The sequence below is a fragment of the Odocoileus virginianus genome, chromosome 6 (assembly GCF_023699985.2).
Source record: "Odocoileus virginianus isolate 20LAN1187 ecotype Illinois chromosome 6, Ovbor_1.2, whole genome shotgun sequence".
NCBI lineage: Eukaryota > Metazoa > Chordata > Mammalia > Artiodactyla > Cervidae > Odocoileus > Odocoileus virginianus.
Genome location: NC_069679.1, coordinates 2,826,668 through 2,848,784, shown reverse-complemented (window position 1 = coordinate 2,848,784; position 22,117 = coordinate 2,826,668). Strand labels below are relative to the sequence as shown.

General features: G+C 34.0%; 1 protein-coding gene across 2 annotated transcripts in view; it reads left to right on the top strand.

Moving 5' to 3' along the window:
- Positions 1 to 22,117, top strand: part of AP3B1 (adaptor related protein complex 3 subunit beta 1) — a 235,939-nt gene that overhangs the window by 97,606 nt on the left and 116,216 nt on the right. For both annotated transcript variants that reach the window (XM_020902680.2, XM_070468579.1), the window contains exons 9-15: positions 73 to 170; positions 1,672 to 1,726; positions 1,815 to 1,886; positions 4,123 to 4,185; positions 6,900 to 7,032; positions 12,695 to 12,804; positions 19,777 to 19,953. In XM_020902680.2, the coding sequence (XP_020758339.2) occupies positions 73 to 170; positions 1,672 to 1,726; positions 1,815 to 1,886; positions 4,123 to 4,185; positions 6,900 to 7,032; positions 12,695 to 12,804; positions 19,777 to 19,953 (708 nt within the window). The remainder of the gene's footprint in view (positions 1 to 72; positions 171 to 1,671; positions 1,727 to 1,814; positions 1,887 to 4,122; positions 4,186 to 6,899; positions 7,033 to 12,694; positions 12,805 to 19,776; positions 19,954 to 22,117) is intronic.

The following is a 22,117-nucleotide window of genomic DNA, read 5'->3' as shown; positions in this document are numbered from 1 at the left end:
ATAAGAACATACTTTGAAACTGTAGTATGGAACTGCTCATAGTTCTTACTGTTTTCATACTTTATCTTTTAGGTGGTTATGGCAGTTGCTCAACTGTATTGGCATATAGCACCAAAATCAGAAGCTGGCATTATTTCTAAATCACTAGTGCGTTTACTTCGTAGCAGTAGGTATGACATGATTTTACATGTGTGTTTTCTTTTGTATTATATTACTTCACTAGTAATGTTTGAACAGATCAAATGTGTCTATTAGGCATTTAACACATGATTCTCACTGTATTTTGTCAATTGAGATTTCATACTTAAGGGGATTATTATAAAAGCCTATAGATTATTGATTTCAAAGTTAATGTTAAATATTGAAGTTTTTTTTTTTTTTAACCTTAAGCCCAAAGAAATTGGAAGTATTTTTTTGTAATATAGTATATGCTATTACAGTAGCCTAGTATTTTTGGTACTTCTAGGCATGACAGTAAGAATTTTGGGGATTTACATTAAATCTGGAGTCACCGAAAAACTACATTAAATATATTATTGTATTGACTAGTGTAATTATATAAGACTTCATATAAAGCAATACCTATGCTGAATTATGTAGTCTATGACAGAATGACTGCTTTTTGTAAAGTTATAATATTTAATAGTTCTATTTAAGAGGAGAGCTATATTCTTAATATTACTTGTTTTAAAGAAATGCATAATCTTGCTATTTCCTGGAGATAGGTAGTTAGGTAGCAGTGTACTTTTCAGTTTTACCTCTCTTTAATTCAGCAATTCAAGTCAACAATTCGGGAAACCTTGAGTTCCTGTCACATGTCCTTTGTAAGTTTAAGATCAGATGTTTGTCATTGTTTTGTTTTCTGTATATAAGAATACTGTTGTTTCAAGCTATTTAGCTTACCCTGAATATTTTGCAGTAATTAGTTATTTTAAATTAAATTTTTTTCCTGTGAGTACTTGTGTTAATGAGTTGAGAGGAGGAAGATAAACATTTATTTTTGCTCTTAGCTGAGAATTCATGGCATGACTTTCACCCTAGGTTGGCTTTTCCCCTTCCTTAGTAAGATACTATTTCCTTTGTGTTCGTCTGTCTTTACGCGTAGTCATTCTTTCCCTTTGTCAGTTCATTCAGTTCTGTTGTCCATGGCTGGGTCAAATAAGGATCTGGAATGCATCTTTCACATGAAGCATTATACCAGATTCAGTTGTACATTCATTTCTTAGATATTTTGACTTAAAATAACATGGCTTTTTTTCTTTTGAAACTTGTCTTTCACTTTGGACAGAATTGAGTCACATGATGAGCCCTCCAGTCAAGAATTTGTATTAACTGTGGTTATGTTTGTTCCGTTAACCCTAAGAACACCTTCTTTGCATGTGTTCAGAGCATGTACAGTATTGGCTCTGCCTTTTAGGAATACAGTATTACAACATTTGTTTTAACTCTTCCATGTGATGAATCAAATCTAATGTTATAGCCTGTAGGGAAAATGTATTTTTAAAAGGCATAAATATCTTAAGATTTACTAGAAAATTTTCAGTATTATATTTAAGAGTTCCTTTCAATGTGAAGCTTACTGCTGATTTTTTTTTTCTTTAATATACTGTTTACTTTAGGATATATTTTGTTGGAAAATATACCTAGTCAAAATTCTACTTTAATTTCTAGGGAAGTGCAATATATTGTCCTACAGAATATAGCAACTATGTCAATTCAAAGAAAGGTATGTATGTTGTGAACACAAAATTTAAGAGAGAAATGAATACACTAGTACCATAAATGTATTTTATGTATTTATTTTTGTAATCTAGGGTATGTTTGAACCTTATCTGAAGAGTTTTTACGTTAGGTCAACTGATCCAACTATGATCAAGATACTGAAGGTATGAATGCTCTCATTTTTCAGAGACTTTAATGCATAATTGCTTTGACACTATTGCTGTAACTTTTAGTTTAGCATTTGCAAAATGGAGACCTATTTTTTTTTAATAGATACATTGGGGGATTTTCTTTATGCTTTTAAAACTACATTATTATATACTAATTACTGTGCTACATTTTAATAAGACAAAGACATGCTGCCTATACCTTGAATAACTCACAGTAAGTGAAAGAGACAGACATGTAAATAGATAATTTCAGCACTTTGTTTTAAGTGATTTATAGATGTGAATTGAGTGTGGTGGAAAAAGAGAAAGATGCAGCTAATTTTGTGGTATATTTAGAAAAGACTGATGGAAAAGATGATATTAGAGTAGGAGTTGTATTCAGGGAATGATAACTACAGTATAGAGTGTAGTTATGAATATAAAGTTATAATGATGAAAGCAGTGTGGGGGAATACATGTAAATCCATGGCTAATTCATTTCAATGTATGACAAAAACCACTGCAATGATGTAAAGTAATTAGCCTCCAACTAATAAAAATAAATGGGAAAAAAAAAAGATCAAAAGAAAAAAAAAAAGAAAACAGTGTGATACTTGGAATATGTGATAATAGCATGAAGCATGGAAACAGATCTGTGCATATCAAAATGTATCATATATGAGGGGAGACATTATAAACCAGTGAGAGCTATTCAGTAGTAGACTGTTCAACAAATATTGAAATGATTGGTTAATCACATGGAAACTTAAGTTTAATAAAAAAAAATCTAAGACACACCCAAATTGTAGAATAAATTTACAGAATAATTGGTTTGCAGTTATCAAAATTGTCCAGGTCATGATGGTCAAAAGAAAGGTTGAGAAACTTTTAGACTGAAGGAGACTAAACAGCTAAATATAATGTATGATATGGAATTGGATCTTTTTTTATATATACATTATTGAGATAGTGAAACTTAAATATAAGTGATTATTATATAGGTTTGATGTATTAGTGTTGATTTCTTGGTTTTCTTGGTTGTATTGTGGCCTGTGGGACAATGTCCTTGTTTGTAAAAATACGTACAGATGTGTTTGGGGATGATGTGATATCATTTTGGCAACTCTGGAAGCAAATGGCTCAGGTTATCTCTTTTCTATATGTTAAGAATTACTTTTTAAAATAGTACAACAAAGTAAGATGTTCTCATCAAAATAAAATGAAAAGTCAGTTTATAATCTAGGAGAAAGTATTTACAGTACATAATCTAAAAATTGACTAGTATCCAGAATATATAGGAAAACTCATACAATCTGTGCCTTTTAATTAGAGTGTTTAGATCATTTGCCTTTAATGTAATCATTGATATGAATTTGTTTATATCTACATCTTTTATTTTAGTTTCCTGTTTTGTCCCATCTATTTCTGCGTTCCTGTTTTCTTTTTTGAAGCTTTCCTTCAGATAAATTGAATATTTTTTTACGAGTACATATTGAAATTTTTTTAGCAAGCCTATTGGAGATGAACTTCTAATTGCACATTTTTTTTAACTGAATCCAAAAGAAAGAATTAAAATGTCTAAATATTTGGTTTGGTAGGATGGAGGAAAACTAATCAGAAGAATTAATTGGTATCTGGAATATAGAGGTATTACACGGAGGCCAAGTTGTTTTCTAACTTTATTATTAAAAGAAAAAGAAAACTGCCTTAAGTTGTTCAGGTTAATTAGATAATAAATTGTAAAGTTGGAGCAAACAATTAATGAAGACGTAGAATTTTCTTTTTTGTAATTATTTTTTTAAGCACTATGTAATTATTCTGTTTGTAGATGTAGGGAGACAAAGTTCAGCTGAAAGGCATAGTGTCTCACATTTGTAATAGTGAGGCATTTTTTTAAAAATAGAAATTACCTTTCTATTAAATGGCTAACCTTTATTAAATTCACTCTCTTTATTTGTTTTCTTTTTTAAAAAAAATTTTTTATTTGAAGGATATTTGCTTGACAGAACTCTGCTGTTTTCTGTCAGACACCAGCAAGAATCAGCCGTGGGTACACCCACGTCCCCTCCCTCCCGAGGCTCCCTCCCAGCTCCCGCCCCACGCCTCTAGATTGTCACAGAGCCCCTGTCTGAGATCCCTGGTCAAACAGCAGATTCTCTCTGGCTGTCTGCTTTACACATGGTATTGTAAGTTTCCGTGTTGCTCTCTCCATACCATCAAAAAACGTTTACTTTCTCTTTTTCTACCTTAGCTTGAAATTTTGACAAACTTGGCGAATGAAGCCAACATATCAACTCTCCTTCGAGAATTTCAGGTTTGTGTACAATGCTAGTTATGCAATAACTTCTAAAACATCTGTTCAGTTTAAAGTTAGATATGTGTCTTTCTCAATTTAGATATGTGTAATTGTATAAATAAAACTGTATAATTCGGAAGAAGGCTGACAACTAATTTATAAATTTTCAATAATAAACATCTATAAATTTTAAATTTAAGGGAAATAAAATGTAGTCCCTTTCATATTTTCATATTGTAGAATTTGAGAGACTAGTTTATAACTCTTTGTCGTCATCATCAATAGTTCACGCTACACTCTGTACTCATGAAAATGACTTCATTTCTTACTTTGTTGCCCCTATTGGATTGTTCTATTTTAGACATTGTCCACTAGCTTCATGTATAGCTCAAAAAAATTGGTTTAAAGTTGCCCCTCCTCATGTTTGTGTAATTGTTAATGTTTTGTTGTATTTTTCAAATACTGTATGTGGATGGATGAGATGCTTCCCAGACAGACATGCTCCAAAAACATAAAAAAATTGCCTCATGCTCTTAGGCTCTTTATGAGGAAAGAGTTAGTCCTGAAGACTTAGTGGTAGAGCACAGTAATAGCAAACCTTCTATCAGTATTACGCGTCTGACATTTCATCAGCAGTTTTTCTTAACTAAAGTATACCACATGCCGCACAGTACTCCCAGAATTTTTGTCTACCCCCAGCTTTTATAGGTGGCTTCCCAGGTGGCTCAGTGGTGAAGACTCCAACCTGCCAGTGCAGGAGACACGGGTTCGATCCCTAGGTTGGGAAAATCCCCTGGAGGAGGGAGGGCATGGCAACTCATTCCAGTATTCTTGCTTAGGTTGTATGATAGATGGTGACTTTAAAGTGTATAGGGTCCCAAAGAGTAGGACAGGACTGAGCAACTGAGCACACACACACCTTTTATAGATTAAAGTTATTTTGTTGCTATAATCATTCTTTATGCCTGTCCTAAATTTCTTTTTAGCTATATAGACATTGTATTTCTTTTTGACTATGTGATCTTATACTTTTAACAGGAGTAGTAAATATATTCATGCTTTATAATTTTCTTACTGGATTACTATACTTTTATGGTATATACTTTTTTAGAAAAAGTTCTTATAAAATTAGGATATATGCTCATTTTATATTTGTATGGCAGAAAATACAGTATCTCAAGTTCTTAGCTAGTAATCTATGGCTATAGAATATTGCTTAAATGTGACTTGTAATTCATTTTTATAGATTTGCTTATTTATTTTTAAGTTTTTGTCTCTGTTTGCAGTTTTCCCTTATCCTGTTGTCATGTATAATCTGTGTAATCTGTTTGGATGTCCTTTCGCTTTCTACCTTCTGCTTCTGTCAGGTTACTGGAGTTGTAGGGAGTGAGTCTCAGGTAATTTTATGGCATTGTTTACCTATTTCAGAATATTGGTGATCCAGTCATTTCATTTAATATCAGGATATTTAAAAAGGTCCATTCTTTAGTCAGACTTTTAAATATATTCTTTCTTTATGCATCTGTTTCTATCACTGTCTATACATGTACTTTATTTCTGTGTTTATGTGTTACGTCCATAGATGTTACAGTTTCTTTATAACTTTTTAAAAAAATAGAGAACTTTTCAAAGGACTCATTTTTTGTGATTGAGGAAATTAGGTAATCAGCTGGGAAATGGTTTTAAATAACAGTTGATTTTTCCTACAGGGAACTAAGACATTTAATTTGTTTATTTCTTCAACATTTAATCATGTTTTGGGTACCATTTTCACCAGTTTCATGTGTCTTTTAGATAGTTTTTGGATTTTCTCCTCCATTTGTCATTTAGGCACCATTTAAATGTATATCCTTTTTTGCGTGTTAGATGAACAAGGTGTTAATTCTACATTATGTGCTTGTCATTTGAGTTTGGGAATCTTTTTTTTTTTTAAATTCCACTTGAAAATGAGATTTTAAATCCATTTATAGTTTTGTACATAAATGTGCATATTTATTAAAAGTGCATCTCTGTCTGTACACAGTAAAAGCTTAGTTTTTGAATTAGAAAAGTAATAACCAAAATGAAAATTTTTTAGACCTGAAGTAAATAAGTGCTTAATTTCTTAAGTTTGTATAAATATGTGGTTTACATTGTATTTTTAAAACTTTTTTTTCAAGAAAATCTTTCTCAAAAGTGGGATGTTTTATTTTATTGCAAATTAAGTCTTTATTGAAATGCTTCTCACTGTGGCTATTGTAGTTTTACCACCTTTCAGATAACCTTTTTAAAGTAAAATGTTTATCAGTAGCATATTGCTCCCTTTTCTCCACTTCTCCCAATTTTTAGGTTTAGTATCTCTGAAAAGGCAACCCTTTTTCATAGATTCATAGATGCTGCCGGTTAAATGAACTGAAACCTTCAAAAAGAGAGGTCTCATGATTTCTTTCAACCTTGCACTTAAACTAATTGCCGTCTTTGGGTGACTGCTCCCCCACTATCTGTTTTGGAGTTACAACCTACTGCGGCCACAAGTGAATGAACCTGACTTGAAAATGTGCCTGTACTACAGTCACAGTCTTTAAGTAAAAAAACAGAACTGAATTAAGTCAAAAGTTGGACTTCCTATTGTGCCTACAGATGAGAAGATTATGTATTCTAGAATTTGAATTTGACAAAGCTTCATATTATAGGGATATTTTTCTTCGCTTGATAGTACCAGTGTATAAACTAATTGAGACAATGTTTTTTAGACCTATGTGAAAAGCCAGGATAAACAGTTTGCAGCAGCCACTATTCAAACGATAGGCAGATGTGCAACCAGCATCACAGAAGTCTCTGACACATGCCTCAACGGCCTGGTGTGTCTGCTGTCCAACAGGGATGGTGAGTTGGCAGTTTCATTTCACTGGCAAATAATTTATCGTTTGAATATTCTTGGCATGATCTACAAATTGTAATTTTTTAGTATTGCCTTTGAGTTTTTTCTGTATGTCCATGATTACAATGAAGAGTAACATTTTGTCTTTGAAATACACATATACACACACACAGGGTTTTTGTTTTAGTAAATTAGATAATTAACTTACAAACAGAATTTTCTTGCCTGAACAGAACTAAGAAAATGTAATCTGTTTATTTTATTTCTTCACAGTTTAATCACCTGCATTTCACCCTTTCCACAAAGGTTCCATTTTACTGGTTTTTAATGGCATTATAAGGCATGTATGATATTGGTTCACCTGCAGAGGGTGCTAAAAGCAGGCAAATGACTTTACAACATGCGTCGTTGAAAAGGCTAGATCAAAAAAGTATGTTAAACTTGTAATTTCAAGGTTTTTTTCCCCAGAAGTTAACTTAATAATTTTATAGTCAAGATTAATTAAATGTAAAAGTCATCAATTTGGAACACCTTCATGTTTTTAAGCCAGTCAGTGTCTAAACATCATGTAGAACTGGATAGGTAATATCCAGTAAAATGCACAGTCTATAGAGTTCATTCTTTCTATGGGAAAAATATCAGTTATTTCTATGCTATGGCTTTAAAATAAATGAAGCCTTTTGGAGGAAAAAAAAAGAATTCCACTCTCACCTTTAAAAGTATTCATTTATTTAATTAGAAAGATTAAAACAAGGGTTTCTTTTTAGGAAACATAGTTTTCTGTGTAAAATTATTGAAATTTTTTGTGGAATTCTAAATATTATGTCATATCTAGACACAGGCATGTATGACATAGCAGCCATAAGGTGAAAGATAGCAAAATTGATTATTTTTTATATTTTATTTGAAAAATTGCTTTTTACTACAAATATTACTCCTAATTATCTTTTCGCACATGTAGATCGCTTTTGAAAGCTGTAACATTATTGAAAGTACTTCTAATGAAAAAAACTTTTTGAAACAAAATTTGTCCCCAAATAAGAGTGACCTTTATAATCAACATAAAATTATAACTGTTAACCTGTCAATTCAAGATATTACAATGTAGAGAACATTTTTCTGTGTGTAGTATTGTAACTCCAAATAAGTGACAAAAAAAAAAAATTATCAAGGAAATAGATTTTTTTAAAAACACTGACTGTAGAAGGTAATTACAGAGGATAGGATGCTAAATGTCATTCATTTTATCTATTTCTACTTTTAATAATAGCATCCTCTTTGTGTCTATTTCTGTCACACTTTAAATTGTGAGTTTAAAAATATGCCTTCATTTTCCTATGTCTTTAATAATGACTTCCTATTTGATCAAATAAGACACACTTCACTTTGACTGAATACAAAAAGCACACAAATCAGAACACTGGCTAGTTCTTTCAAATATAAAATGTATTCAGGGTTTTTCAATTTTGTATTTTTACTGTTTTTTTTCTTGTGAAATTTTCAAGCTGGATATTAAAGCAGATGTTTCTACTTCAGCTTTCTAGCACATTGATTGCTAAAAAAATGTTTTTTATTCACTTCATTTTAAAAAGATGAATATTCTGTACCCTTGTACTTCTAAGGGAAGACTAGAGCATTTTATAATTAGACAATGGGAGGAGACTAATTTATAATCATTCTTAAAGGTAGATCTAATTTAAACTGATATTTTAATGTTTAGACTTTTGTTTTTGGTGAATCAAAGCTCTGTTTATAACCATGGACTTTTTTTTCTGCTGTGAATATTAAGAAACTTAAATTGTATTTTTCAGGTTCTGATTGTAGTTATTAGCCTGGTTCTTTAACTCTTTATTGTATGTGCTGCACTTCTGTAGTTTGGAAATCTGGCTCAGTAACAATAAAGAAACCAATAAAATTTTTATTTATAATGGCCAATTGTTACAACAGAGCCTCTTTGTCTTTCTGTTAAAAGGTCTGCTTTTAATAAGTGCTATGAATGAGGCCTCGGATTCTTTAAAATTTGTAAGACCTTTGGGACCTCTAAGGAGCTCTGCCTCTTTGATTTTATATTGTGAATACCTCATCATCTCTTTAGATAATGTATCTTGCAACTTAAGGGACAGCATTGAGGCTACATTGTTTTTACATATATTTAATATATTCTTCTTGGACCTGTAGGGGTTTGGGGATTTTTTTGTTATTGCTGTTGACTTCTTCCTTCTTGTCAGGGACAGGACTTCTAGGCAGACTTGAAGGTTGTCCTAAAATAGCCCATTATCATTATCTTAAGATTCACTGATAAACAGATTTCTTAAAGACCTTAGGGAGAAATCTGCATTTTCAGTTGACTTAACTTAGAATAATTTAACTCCCAGTTGATTTTCTTTCGCAAAATTTGCTGATCTGAAAAACTTTTTTACCATCTACTGTAAACTGAAAGAATTAGAGCAAAGACTATTTTTTAAATTTTGTTCATATAATGTAATAAGCATTTGTTGAAAATTTGAATCAGCCGAGGTATTTAGTTAATGTAGAATAGATGAATAAGGTGTTCTCCAGCCTGTAAAAAGTTCCTGCCTTTAAGGAGCTCATATTCTAACGGAGGGACACAGTAGTATAAACAAGTGTGCTGTAGTCTTCCTGTCTACTGTACACTTACTCCGCTGCTAGCTATCTGCTCTCATGCTACCTGTGTTGGAATGCTAATGTTGTCTTGAATAAATTACCTGATCTCTTTGTGCTTCAGATTCCTCATTTGTAAAATGAAGAAAATAGTAGGCTGTACTAATCTTGAGAACCTTAAGTGAAATAAACCAGTCACAGAAAGATATATACTGACTGTTTCTACTTGTATGAGGTATTAGAATAATCAAATTCATATAATTCAAGAGTAGAAAAGTACTTGCCAGGGGCTGGAAGAAAAGGAAAGTGGGCAGCTAACTAATCAGTGAGCATCACGTTTTACTTAGCAAGGTGAGTAAGCTCTGGAGCTCTACTGTGTAACACTGTACCTGTAGGCAACAGTGGTGTGTCATATGCTTAAAAATTGGTTAGATGGTCAATCCCCTGCTACATGTTCTTACTAAAATAATTCTTTTTTCCAAATAGTAGGCTGTAATTCTTAGAGTCAGTACAGTTAAGTTCTTTTGAGGACAAGGAGAAAGCTTGGAAAGGCCCAGAACACAAGTTCCTTTTGTATTTGTAGTGGAGTGCTGAGGTCCTTGAAAGCCAGGAGATAGCATAAAGGAAAAGTAGGGTGGAATTACCCAAAGGGAATGGGAAGGCACCCAGGTTAGGTAAATAGCACCCCACCACCACCACCCCCCGAGATGCTCAGGTCCTGATGCCTGAAACGTGTGAATATGTTATATAATATGGCAAAAGGAACTTTACAGATGTGATTAAGATTCTTGAGATGGAGAGATTTTTCATCCAATAATCTGGGACCTAATGTAACCAAATGTCAGAAGCAGAGGTTAGAATGATGTCTTTGCTGGAAGGGGACTTGAACCAAGGAATGTGGGCAGCCTCTAAAATTTGGAAAAGGCAAAGAGTGGATTTCCCCTTAGAACCTCCACAGAGAACTTAGCCCTGTTGACACCTTGGTTTTAGCTCCATAAGACTTATGTTAAATTCTGGCTTCAGAAGTGTAAAATGATAAGGTCATGTTGCTATCAGCCACCAAGTTTGTGGTAATCCATAACAATAACGATCGGAAAATAAGGTGTCACCAAAGGGTAAATAATGCCAAATTTTATTTCAACTATAGTTAGGGTTAGTCAACCTTGCCTGTACATGTGAATAATTAAAAATATACAACTTAACAACAACAAAAAAAACCTGGACTAATTTTGCAATAATATATTTTATAAAGATTTTTATACTATTGATTCTTCAAAGCCATTACTTTGCATAGTATTTTCTTACATAACCACTTAATGTTTCCTAGCAGAGGGTAAGTTTGATGAGGGTAGAGTGTCATTCTGATTTGTCTTTGTTTTCCTCATAGCTCCAGGAGGTGGTCTTTATAAAAGCAACACCTGCTCATAGTCACATAGAACATTAGAGATAAAATGGTAGATTCTGGTTCTGAGTTTGAATTCTCCAGTGCATCTTTCTTTCTTCATCTTTAAAATGATGATAATAAGGTGCCTACCACATGTTATTATGAGAATTAAAAGAAATACATCATTTCTTAAACTAAAACATTGGGCTTCCCTGGTGGCTCAGTGGTAAGGAACCTGCCTGCCAATGCAGGAAATCAGATTAGATCTCTGGAGAAGGAAATGGCAACCCACTCCAGTATCCTTGCCTGGGAAGTCCCATGGACAGAGGAGCTTGGCGGGCTATAGTCCATGGGGTTGCAAAAGAGTCAGACATGACTTAGCAACTAAACAACAACAGCAGCAAACTAAAACATTATGAAGTAATAATATATCATTCTCATGAAGAAATATATATATAATATGAAATACATACTGTAATAATAATTAGAATAATAGAAAATTTTGCTTGTATTTTTAAAGGGAGCTAGATAAGAAAATCTGAGAAGGCAGTGGCAACCCACTCTGGTACTCTTGCCTGGAAAATCGCATGGATGGAGGAGCCTGGTAGGCTGCAGTCCATGGGGTCATTAAGAGTTGGACACAACTGATTGACTTCATTTTCACTTTTCATTTTCATGCATTGGAGAAGGAAATGGCAACCCACTCCAGTGTTCTTGCCTGGAGAATCCCAGGGACAGTGGAGCCTGGTGGGCTGCTGTCTATGGGGTCACACAGAGTCGGACACGACTGAAGCGACTTAGCAGCAGCAGATAAGAAAATATATTTCAGAGAAAATGAGTAACAGAACCCAAGTCATGGCATATTTTCAGGATAATATTAAAATAAACCTTTATAGTGTATACCAGGGAATCTCTAATATCCATGAATCCCAGCTGATTAAAAAAAAAAAAGCCAGAATAATAAGGAAAGGCAGTGTTGGTGTCTTTCTTTGGTGTCGGTAATATTAGTAATTGTTTATAAAAGATTCATCCCATAAAGCCAGGTGCTCTGACTGGTTTATTGTGTTTCACTGCTGGTGCCACCAAAGACATAACTCTGGACCACTAATTAGTCTATAATAATGCAATCTCAGAATCCCAATTTGAGGGTCTGCTTTCTGGAGCCACTCCTAGTACCAGTTACTGTTTCAGTTAAGGCCCTAGCAAGAAACGGATGGTGCACTTTAAAGAGATGATTGAAAAGAGTTTAATGAAGGAACTGTTTATTAATTGTGGGTGGGATTAAGGGAGACCAACAAGATGTACTGTAATACCCTGTGGCTAGCCGGCTGACAGAGATGGGAAGCCTTTTCCATATCTAGAACTAAAGGGAAAGGGCTTGAGGATTGGGAGCAGTTATCAGACCCCAAAGGAGAGAGCCACTCTCAGGAACTGAAACCTCCAATGGAGAAGTGCTAGCACTGCCAGGGAGATCTGGCAGGAAAGGGATCTGGGTTGTGAATATTCTCTCTCGTTTTAGTTTTTGCCTAATTATTTAAGAAATGTAGAATGTTTTGCTAAATTAAATCTACATATTACTAAGAATACTATGTTTGAATTGAGTTTGAATTGAATTGAAATTCATATTTAAATACGAATAATCTGATTTTTTTTTTCCCCAGAAATAGTTGTTGCTGAAAGTGTGGTTGTTATTAAGAAATTGCTGCAAATGCAACCCATACAACATGGTGAAATTATCAAACATATGGCCAAACTCTTGGATAGTATCACTGTGAGTACCAGTTAAGAGGGCTTTGCTTTCAGTACCAGTTGAACCGAATTGTATTTAGTAGATTATGGTTTTGTTAAAATAAATAGACTTACTGAAGTATAATGAATAAGAGAGCTGCACAGTCCGGATTCTTGTTCTGAGATTCTGCCCTGTTGTGGAAGGAAATCACAAATCTGAAAGAGGGAAAGGTTACAATAAATATTGCACATTGGATTGGAATTGGACATGTCAGTGTGAACTGCATTTGTTTTTATGTAGAGAGCTAGGTGTGTTGGAGTACATATATTTGTATGTACATATGAATGCATTCTTGAGTATACAAAGATATGTTTCTTATGTGGCCTTTAAGAGGACCTCCGTGCGATGATAACCCCAGTGACAGCACACCTAGTGCCCAGATCCTGTTTGTTTTCTTTTGTTTTAATTGAGATATAATTTCATAGCATAAAAGTCACCCTTTTAAATCTTGAATCAGTGACTTTTGGTGTATTCACCAGGTTGTGCAATTCCAGAACCTTTTCATCATCCCTGAAATCAAGTCCCTAAGCCAAGGTTCCTGATCCTCCCTGTACTTCAGCCCCTAACAGCCACTAATGTACTTTCTGTCTCTGTGAATTTGCTTTTTCTGGACATTTCATACAATTGGAATCATGTGATACATGGCCTTTAGTGTCTGGCTTTTTTCACTGTAGAATGTTTTCAAGGTTCATGCATATTGTACAAAGTAGTACCACATCCCCTCTTTGGGGAGACTTTGGTTTTTAAATTCCATTTAGCATTTAAAGAAACCAGGACTCCTTAAAGAAATGGGCTGATTTTAGAGCTGGGCCACGGAAAGAACATCTTGTTGGGCCATAAAAACATGGTTCTGCTCACAGAATGGTAGAGATGTCAGAATTTAAAAGAGTTCCCACTGGCTAATTTGAGCAACAAAATAAATGTTGGTAAAAGGATTCTAGCCTATAGAACAGGGTAAGAATCTCTGAATCCAAACTGGAATGGATGGATGAATGAATGAATAAGTAAGAGGAAAGGAAAGATCTTTTGTTATATTCTTATCACAGTTCTTTTTCTTCATATCTGCTCTTATTGTTGGTTAATAATCAAAGTCAGGACTTCTTACAAAGACTGTATGTGAGAGATTAAGAGACTGGATTTGAAAATCACATGACTTGGATTCAGATTTAGTCTCTGCCGTTTACTAGCTTTGTGATCTTAAGCAATACTTGACTTCTCCTTGCTCCAGTTCTCTTTTCTGTAAAATTGAAGCACATGTGCTAATGACTTTATAGATCTGTTGTGAGGAATAAATGACTCAACATAAATGAAACACTGAGTGTTTATTGTAAACTTTTATTATGATCATGGCTATTGAATTTAAGAAGCATCCTTGTTGCTCTTTCTGTTTTGGTCATTTATTTAACGTAACTCCTATAGTGTTAATCATATGTCAGGCACTATTCTAAGCACCCTAAAAATATAAATCATTAATTTTAAATTATTACAACTCTGGAAAGTAGGCTCTATTCTATTTTACATAAAAGAAAATGGAAGCAGGATTATTAAGCTTTCTTACAAATATAGAGCAACATAGAGCAACTTAATTCATTTCAGTAAAAGTTGTTTATGAAAATCCAAAATGGCAAAAGAAAAATATAAAATGTTACAATAAAAATTTTTAATAAAATAGTTTTTAAAAAAGGAAACTGAGGCAAAGATAGGTTAGGTAACATGATTAAGGTCATATAGTTAGTAGGTCTGCTTTCTTAACCAATGCATTATGCTGTGTTTGTCTTCCTTTTCTGGTCTCTCTTTTTTGTATCCAATTCACTCGTCTACTCACTGACCTGGCCAGGACTTTGTCGTTGTTTCCTTTTGATTCACCCGAATTGTTGACAAATTAAGCATTAAATTGGTCCATTTGCCTATAGGTGGAACACGTGTTTGACATTTTTTGTCAGTGATCTACTGATAGGAAGTAGGAGGGTAAAACTTTTTCCTCATGTCTACTGAGATAGATATCCAACATCTCTGTGTAACCAGACATCAGATTTCAGTAGTATTTTAGTCATTGTAACAATCACAAATATTCCTACAGGTGTTTAGATCCTTTTAGACAAGTGTTACATTGCTTAGTAAGAACCACTTTTCTAAGTAAGAACTAATGAGCCAAAGCTGGAAACCCTAAATCAGGGCAATCAAAGAATAGAAGTATTTATACAAATATATGTATATATTTATATACATAATTAAATGTATAAAAATAGACTAAATGAGAACTCTTGAAAAAGAAGGGCCATAATATAAAGGAAATTCTAATCTGATACTAAAAATATTGAGCAGTCTTAGAAAATTTAGGGGTAGAGTGTGACTGGTTCAGAAGAGCAGTGTTTTGAAGGCGTCATGGGGGAAGAGAGTAGAGGGAGGTGAGATTATTTTAGTAGTCTCCTGTGTTTAAAGAGCAGTAAGGACTTCCCTGGTGGCGCAGACGGTAAGCATCTGTCTGCAGTGTGGGAGACCTGAGTTCAGTCCTTGGGTCGGGAAGATCTGGAGAAGGAAATGGCAACCCACTCCAGTATTCTTGCCTGGGAAATCCCAGGGGCGGCGGAGCCTAGTAGGCTACAGTCCATGAGTCGCAAAGAGTCGGACACTACTGAGCAACTTCCCTTTCACTTTTCAAGGGGAAAATAGATTATCTTAGGGTTTTGAAAGCAGTGGGTTTTGGTAGGGGAAATAGTTAATTTTTTGCTTATAAATAATGGCGGAGAAATGTGTGTCAGGTTATGAGAAAGAAATAGGAATGTGGAATTCTGTATTCCAGTCATCTTGTGCAGAGTTAGTTGAGTCTTGTGCTATTAGTCTTGTTCTGGTCTTGTTAGAAAGGGAGAGGCAAGGCAAAGGAGTATTAGGGCTTTCGGGGGAATGCAGTGGCTTACACACGAAACCTGTGACTATACATGAGACCTGGATCAAGCAAGCGACAGGCTTTCTTGGGAAGAGAATTTGTTGTATTTGATTACGTCCCTGTGTGGGGTTCAGGAAAATTTTTGATTGCATCACCATTCTCTACAACAGTTGATAGAATATTAGCCAAGTACATACTTCCTTACAGATCTTACAGCAAAGCTAATTTTTCTGTTTTTGTCAGACAGAAGATAACCATTAGTGGAATACAAAGTATGGTGGAAATTCCAAATTCACAAAAGGAAAAAAAAAGAAAACCTAAATGTAAAGTAAATAATAAATGTTTAAAAATTAAAATGGAAGAGTTAAAATCAAGAAGTAAGATGGAAGAGTAAAAATCAAATATATCCTACTCTAAATATGAATGAATTGCATTCTCTCATTAGAAGATAGACTTTGGAATGAAAAACGAAAGCCAGATAAAGGCCATTTATAATTAAAACACTGTATAAACATTGAAAATAGGAAAGTAGGAAAAGAGATAATTAAGTGAATATCAACAAGAATGTGAGATTTAAAATTAATTAAAGGCTTTTAACAGGATAAAATGGGACATTATAAAATTCAAAAAGGCCAATTTACAAAGAAATTTAAAAACATATACCTACCTATATGTGCAAAAAATATGGCAACTAAATAAATATGTGAAGGAAAAATCTATGGTAAATGCAAGGAGAAATAGATAAAATACAGTTTTATTCTTCCAGAATGAAATTTATACTACCTGAGGATTGTTCTAACAGGGTTTCATATTATCTTGAATGGGATAGGTGAGGATTTTATATTATAAAAGGAGAGTTGAAAGATGTTATTTCGTAAAGACTGCTGAGTGATACTGAAGTAGTGCTTTATATACTTCTTGCCCAAGTGCCTAACTGAACGCCTGCCATTTCACAAGTTAACTGCACTTGCCCTGCCACCCCTACTTAATTCACACTTCAGTTTTAATGCATATTGAGTCCAGATGCAGAATATTGGATCAGATTTGCTATTTGTATACAGTTTGTTTAGATGTCTTTTGATTGTGCCTTTGACAAATTTAAATAAAATTGATGTTTTTCAGGTTTTACCATACACTATTGCATTGTGCATTGAGCTGGTATTGTAATACAATAGCTTTTAAATTGAACTGCTTACAGAGTGATCTTTGAAATCTTTGTGGATGTCTTTCTATAACTGCTGTGGTCAGCTTGGAAAGATTATTTGTTCTTGCAGGCAGGTTAATGGGTTAAAATGGCAGTGGAAACTGCCTTCTGGTAGAAGGTTTAAAAAGTGCACTTAACCACTTGTTCAGGACATTTAGAATAAAGGATGAAGCACAGTCACTTACAGCCCAGTTTGTCTTTGAAAATACTGAAAAGTAGAGGTTCATAATGAAAGTCTTATATCATATGTGTGCATGTGTGTTCTTAGTTTGGCTTTAGCCATGGAGAACAGAAAGTGGCTAATTTTCTTACTGTTTTTTTCAGTTGCTTCAAATCTTTGAAAATAGTGGCCACGGATTCATAGTATCAGTAGTGTACAAATAAGAGTCTTATAATTTAATAGGGAAAGGCAGGGCTGGAACCTGAAGATTTTATGATCGGATTCCAACCAAATGCGCAAAATTAGGTTTGTCAGTTTTCTAAGCTTTTTAATGTCATCACAGAAGGATTGGTTTCAATATACTTACTGATATTACTTCCTATTGTGGAGAAATTTTCTGTGTTTTTAAAATGTTACTTGGAAATTTTATTACCTTAGTTCTAGACACTCTGAATATTATTCTGGCCCTGCCACACCACTGCCACCATCTTGAGATTTTCAGTATGAACATTTAGAACTTACTGATTTTTAATTTTTTAAAGAGTTCTATTTTAAATGTATCCACTATGTTTAGAGTATTTGAATATTATTTTAATCTTGGTATATTAATGAATAGGAATATAAATAATCTCTTAGACCTTTGGGGGATTGTCCTTTTAACTGAAAAAAAAAAAAAGTGTATAACCAAAGGATTAAAGTGGAGTAATAGATTGTGATATGTCATAGAATTCTAATTTTTATACTAGCAATATATAATAAAATATTTAAGAAAAATAAATCTAGCATAACTGAAATCTGAAGTTGCTCATATATTCTTATTTAGAGGTACATTTCATTATGGTAGGCAACTTGAATTGCTTCATACTGGAAAATTTAATGTACCACTCAATTACTATTCTTTAGCCCAATTTAAAATAATAGATTTGGAAGTAAGATCTTAATGCAGTGTAACCTTTGGAACATTGGAAATAGCCTCTTTCTTCCCAAAAATCAGTATACAGTAAAGGATATCAGTTTTATCATAATACATGAATAGATCTGTAATAGCATTTAGTATTTTACTTATGCTTAGTACTTAAAATTATTATGTAAATATACTGATTTTCTTCTTTCTTACTAAACTTATTCTAATATTAATTTAAAAATGATAATGTTAGCACTTTATATAAAAATGTGTACTTGATTTTAAAGATTTCTGATGACCTCATTCTGGTGAATGACTTGACTTAGTGATGTCTAAATAATTTTTTATTACTTCTCAAAATGAGTATTTTGAAGGAATTTGAGATGGTAGATATTGTGATAAAATTCTCACTGTGCAAAGGTTGCCACTCTCACTTGCTTCCTTAATAGTCATACTGTGTACAGCTGTGAAACTGTAATGAAAGCATTGGGACTTTATTTGAGAAGTTAGAAAAGGACTTGATAAAGAGTCTTACCTCTTCTTGTGATGCTACTTCTTAATGATAGCCAGGGGCTTTTTCATTTATTATAAAAAGCAAATTTTCTATACTAGGTGAAAATGTTTGCAGAAACTAATTTGCATACCCCTTCAAATTCCGTTTGGAATACGGGAGAATACAAATAAATAGTAATAAAACTAATTTGCGTCCTCTAAATAAAATGTTCTTCTTAATGGTGCTGGTGGAAGGTTTCCAATTTTTAGCAAAGCATTTATTTTTAAGAAGCAAATTATATGGAAAGGTACTTTATTAAAAATATATAGTGAAAAATGCCATATTGGACAAGTTTATCTTATTCCTGTTTCTTTTATTGATGACCAAATAATAGACCAGCATTCATGATTTTATAAGCAGATCTTGGTAATTTTGCCAGTGCTGTAGATACAGATACGTAGAAAACAATAACAGTTTTGATTTGAAATCAGGGCCTTAAATGGGTCCTCTGTTCCTTTGTCTGTATTGTCCATGGCTTCTCAAAATGTGGTTTGCAAGCCACCTGTCTTAAGAATCATCTGTGATGCTTCATGGAGCATGGATTCCAGGACCCCATCATAGAACTACTGTCTTAGAACTGATACCAAAACCCTACAGTCCTCAGTTCAGTTCAGTTCAGTTGCTCATTTGTGTCCGACTCTTTGCAACCCCATGGACTGTAGCACGCCAGGCCTCCCTGATCATCACCAACTCCTGGAGTTTACTCAAACTCTAGTCCTAACCTTGGATGCTTTGCATAGGCATTGAGAGTTGTGAACCATGCCCTGGAGCAAAGGTCAGCTGACTTTTCCTGTAAATTGGTAGGTGAGTAATGTTTTCAGCTCTATGGGGAATGGCAGCCCACTCCACGATTCCTGCCTGGAGAATTCCATGGACAGAGGAGCCTGGAGATACTGAGGGACTGACAGACTTGCTTCAGCTGCTCTTCCGCAGTTACAGCGCAGGAGCAGCAGCAGTGACAGACAAGCAAGCGGGCTGGGCCAGGCAGATGTGGCCCAGGGGCACGCAGGCCCCTGATAGAACCAAGGTTCTAGACCAGTGGCTTTCCCTTATGAAACCAGTTTCAATCGGATTTTCTGATAGCTGAAGAAAATCTGTCAATATAAGAGGGCTTCCTCCATATATGTTAAATGAATTAATAGACGTAAAACCTTTTATAATATTTAAAGCCTTTTCTATGTTAATATTAAGGAGAGTATGATTATTTTATTTGCAATATTTCTATATTATCTGCTTCTACTATTAGGTTCCTGTGGCTAGAGCAAGTATTCTTTGGTTAATTGGAGAAAACTGTGAACGAGTTCCTAAAATTGCCCCTGATGTTTTGAGGAAGACAGCTAAAAGCTTCACCAGCGAAGATGATCTTGTGAAACTGCAGATTTTAAATCTTGGAGCAAAATTGTATTTAACCAACTCCAAACAGGTAAGAGACTAATCCTTAGTCTACCTATGTGGAATCTACTTTCTTCTTTGCTCTGATCAAGCAGCTATGTCCATTTATAGATTAGTCTGTCCATTCAACAGTTACCAGGTGCCTGTTTCTTTAAGGTTTTACTTTAGATGGTAGTGGTGTAGAGACGGCATCCTGGTTTAGTTGAGGAGAAAAACATAAAAAAATGAAATAGTACATAGTAAGTACTATAATAGTATATTGTGACACAGTGGAACTCCAGAGAAGAAAGTTACTGCAAGTCTGAAATAGAACGAGGAGAGAGGTCAGACAGAGTTTCATGAAGGATAAGACTCCTGACTAAGGGCTTTTAAGGAGTGGCTTACTATACAGAATAAGGAGAGAGGAGAGCAGGGGGTCAGAGTCGTGATACACTGTGGTGCCCCCAGGAAACTTAAAGCTGAGTTTGGAAAGGTAGGCAAGGGCAGGACGTGATCCCCTACATGAAGGGAAAGCCATTAAATATTTTTTAATAGGGGTATAATTGACCATGTTTGCAGTTTCGAATATTGACTTTTTAAGTCAGTTGACTTTGTGGAACTAACTGTTGATTAGAGAAATAGCCTGTATGTATAAAATCCTGTATGTATGTATAAAAATAGCCTGTATGCATAGAATCACCTCTGTGTATAATAAAGGATCTTGCTCTGAACAGCTATTTAGACAAAGGAAAAAGAATGAGAAATCTCAGGTAACTCCTCAAATTAATTTTTGTATATTTTCAGGTTGTCTTCATTCCTAATTGTGATGTGAGTTACATCAATATAGCTTTGGCTGATGGGTATATCAAATTTGTGACCAAATAATCACAAATATTTTGAGCATATTGCTATGATTTAGAATTTATCTTTACATTTTTAAGTCAATCTTTGAAAGAATAAGTTAGTCATTTCCAAGTGTCATGTAAATTAATTCATGCAATGAGTTATTTTTTAAAAGCTGAGTAAAAGAGGGGAAAACTGTGTTTGCTGTTGAGTTGCTTCTTTATTGATAAAAACACTGTTTTAGCCTGACAGTCATTGTTTTTTACTGTTAGTATGGTATTGTGAATGTTACCATGACACCTAGAATATATGATTTTTATGGCCTTATTGTAACAATGGGCTTCACTGGTGGCTCAGAGAGTAAAGACTCCACTTGCAATGCAGGAGACCTGGGTTTGATCCGTGGGTTGGGAAGATCCCCTGGAGGAGGGCATGGCAACCCACTCCAGTATTCTTGCCTGGAGAGTCCCCATGGACAGAGGATCCTGCCTGGCGACAGTCCATGGGGTCACAAAGAGTCAGACACGACTGAGCAACTAAACAAAGCACATCATAACAATGGTTTCGCTGCTGTAAATAAATCTAGCTTACATATTATCATCAAAGAAAAGTAATACAAAATTGTTATGTTACTCAACACTGAAGTAGTTATGTCTTACAAAACTAAATAAAGGTTCTTTGGAGCAACAAATAACCAATAATAGAACATAGTACTCTATGTTCAGAAATTTTAAAGTGTATTCCATAACTTTTTATTCAGTGACTTTCAAGACAACATAGTTTGCACTCAGCTGGTTTTTTTTTCTTGAACTCATTTTTGGAGCTGAACTTCTGAAGTGTTGTATTGTGTATTTTAGAATGATACTTCTAGATAACCATAATAGACTTGACCACCAGCTGGTAAAACAGTTATGATTAGAAAAAAAAAACTCATTGTTTTTAAATGATTTAATATAAAAATAGATGAACAAAGGTATACTTTAAGGTTGTGTTCTATTACCCAGTTTCTCATTTCTCAAGGAGTTTTAGAGAATTCATAAGTGAGAATTAGCACTAAAGAATAATGTTTAAGTTCCATTAATTTGACAGCATTTTTAAGTTGCATGATTCGTAATCTACTGGATATGAGATGAGACTAAAATTCTTGTAAATGTAAAAAACTATATTTTCTATACATGTTAATTTTAGCCATCTTTGAAACTCAACTAGGGAGACCTAGGCCACAATGTTAGAAACTGATTTGCCATGATGTCCCAATATTTGTTTGTAGATCCAACTTCCCTGTGGCCAAATCTCTCAGTGAGCATTTTCAGAATTTTTATTGCATTATTTAATTATAGGGGCTGTCTAGATTGATTTTTATTAGATATAGG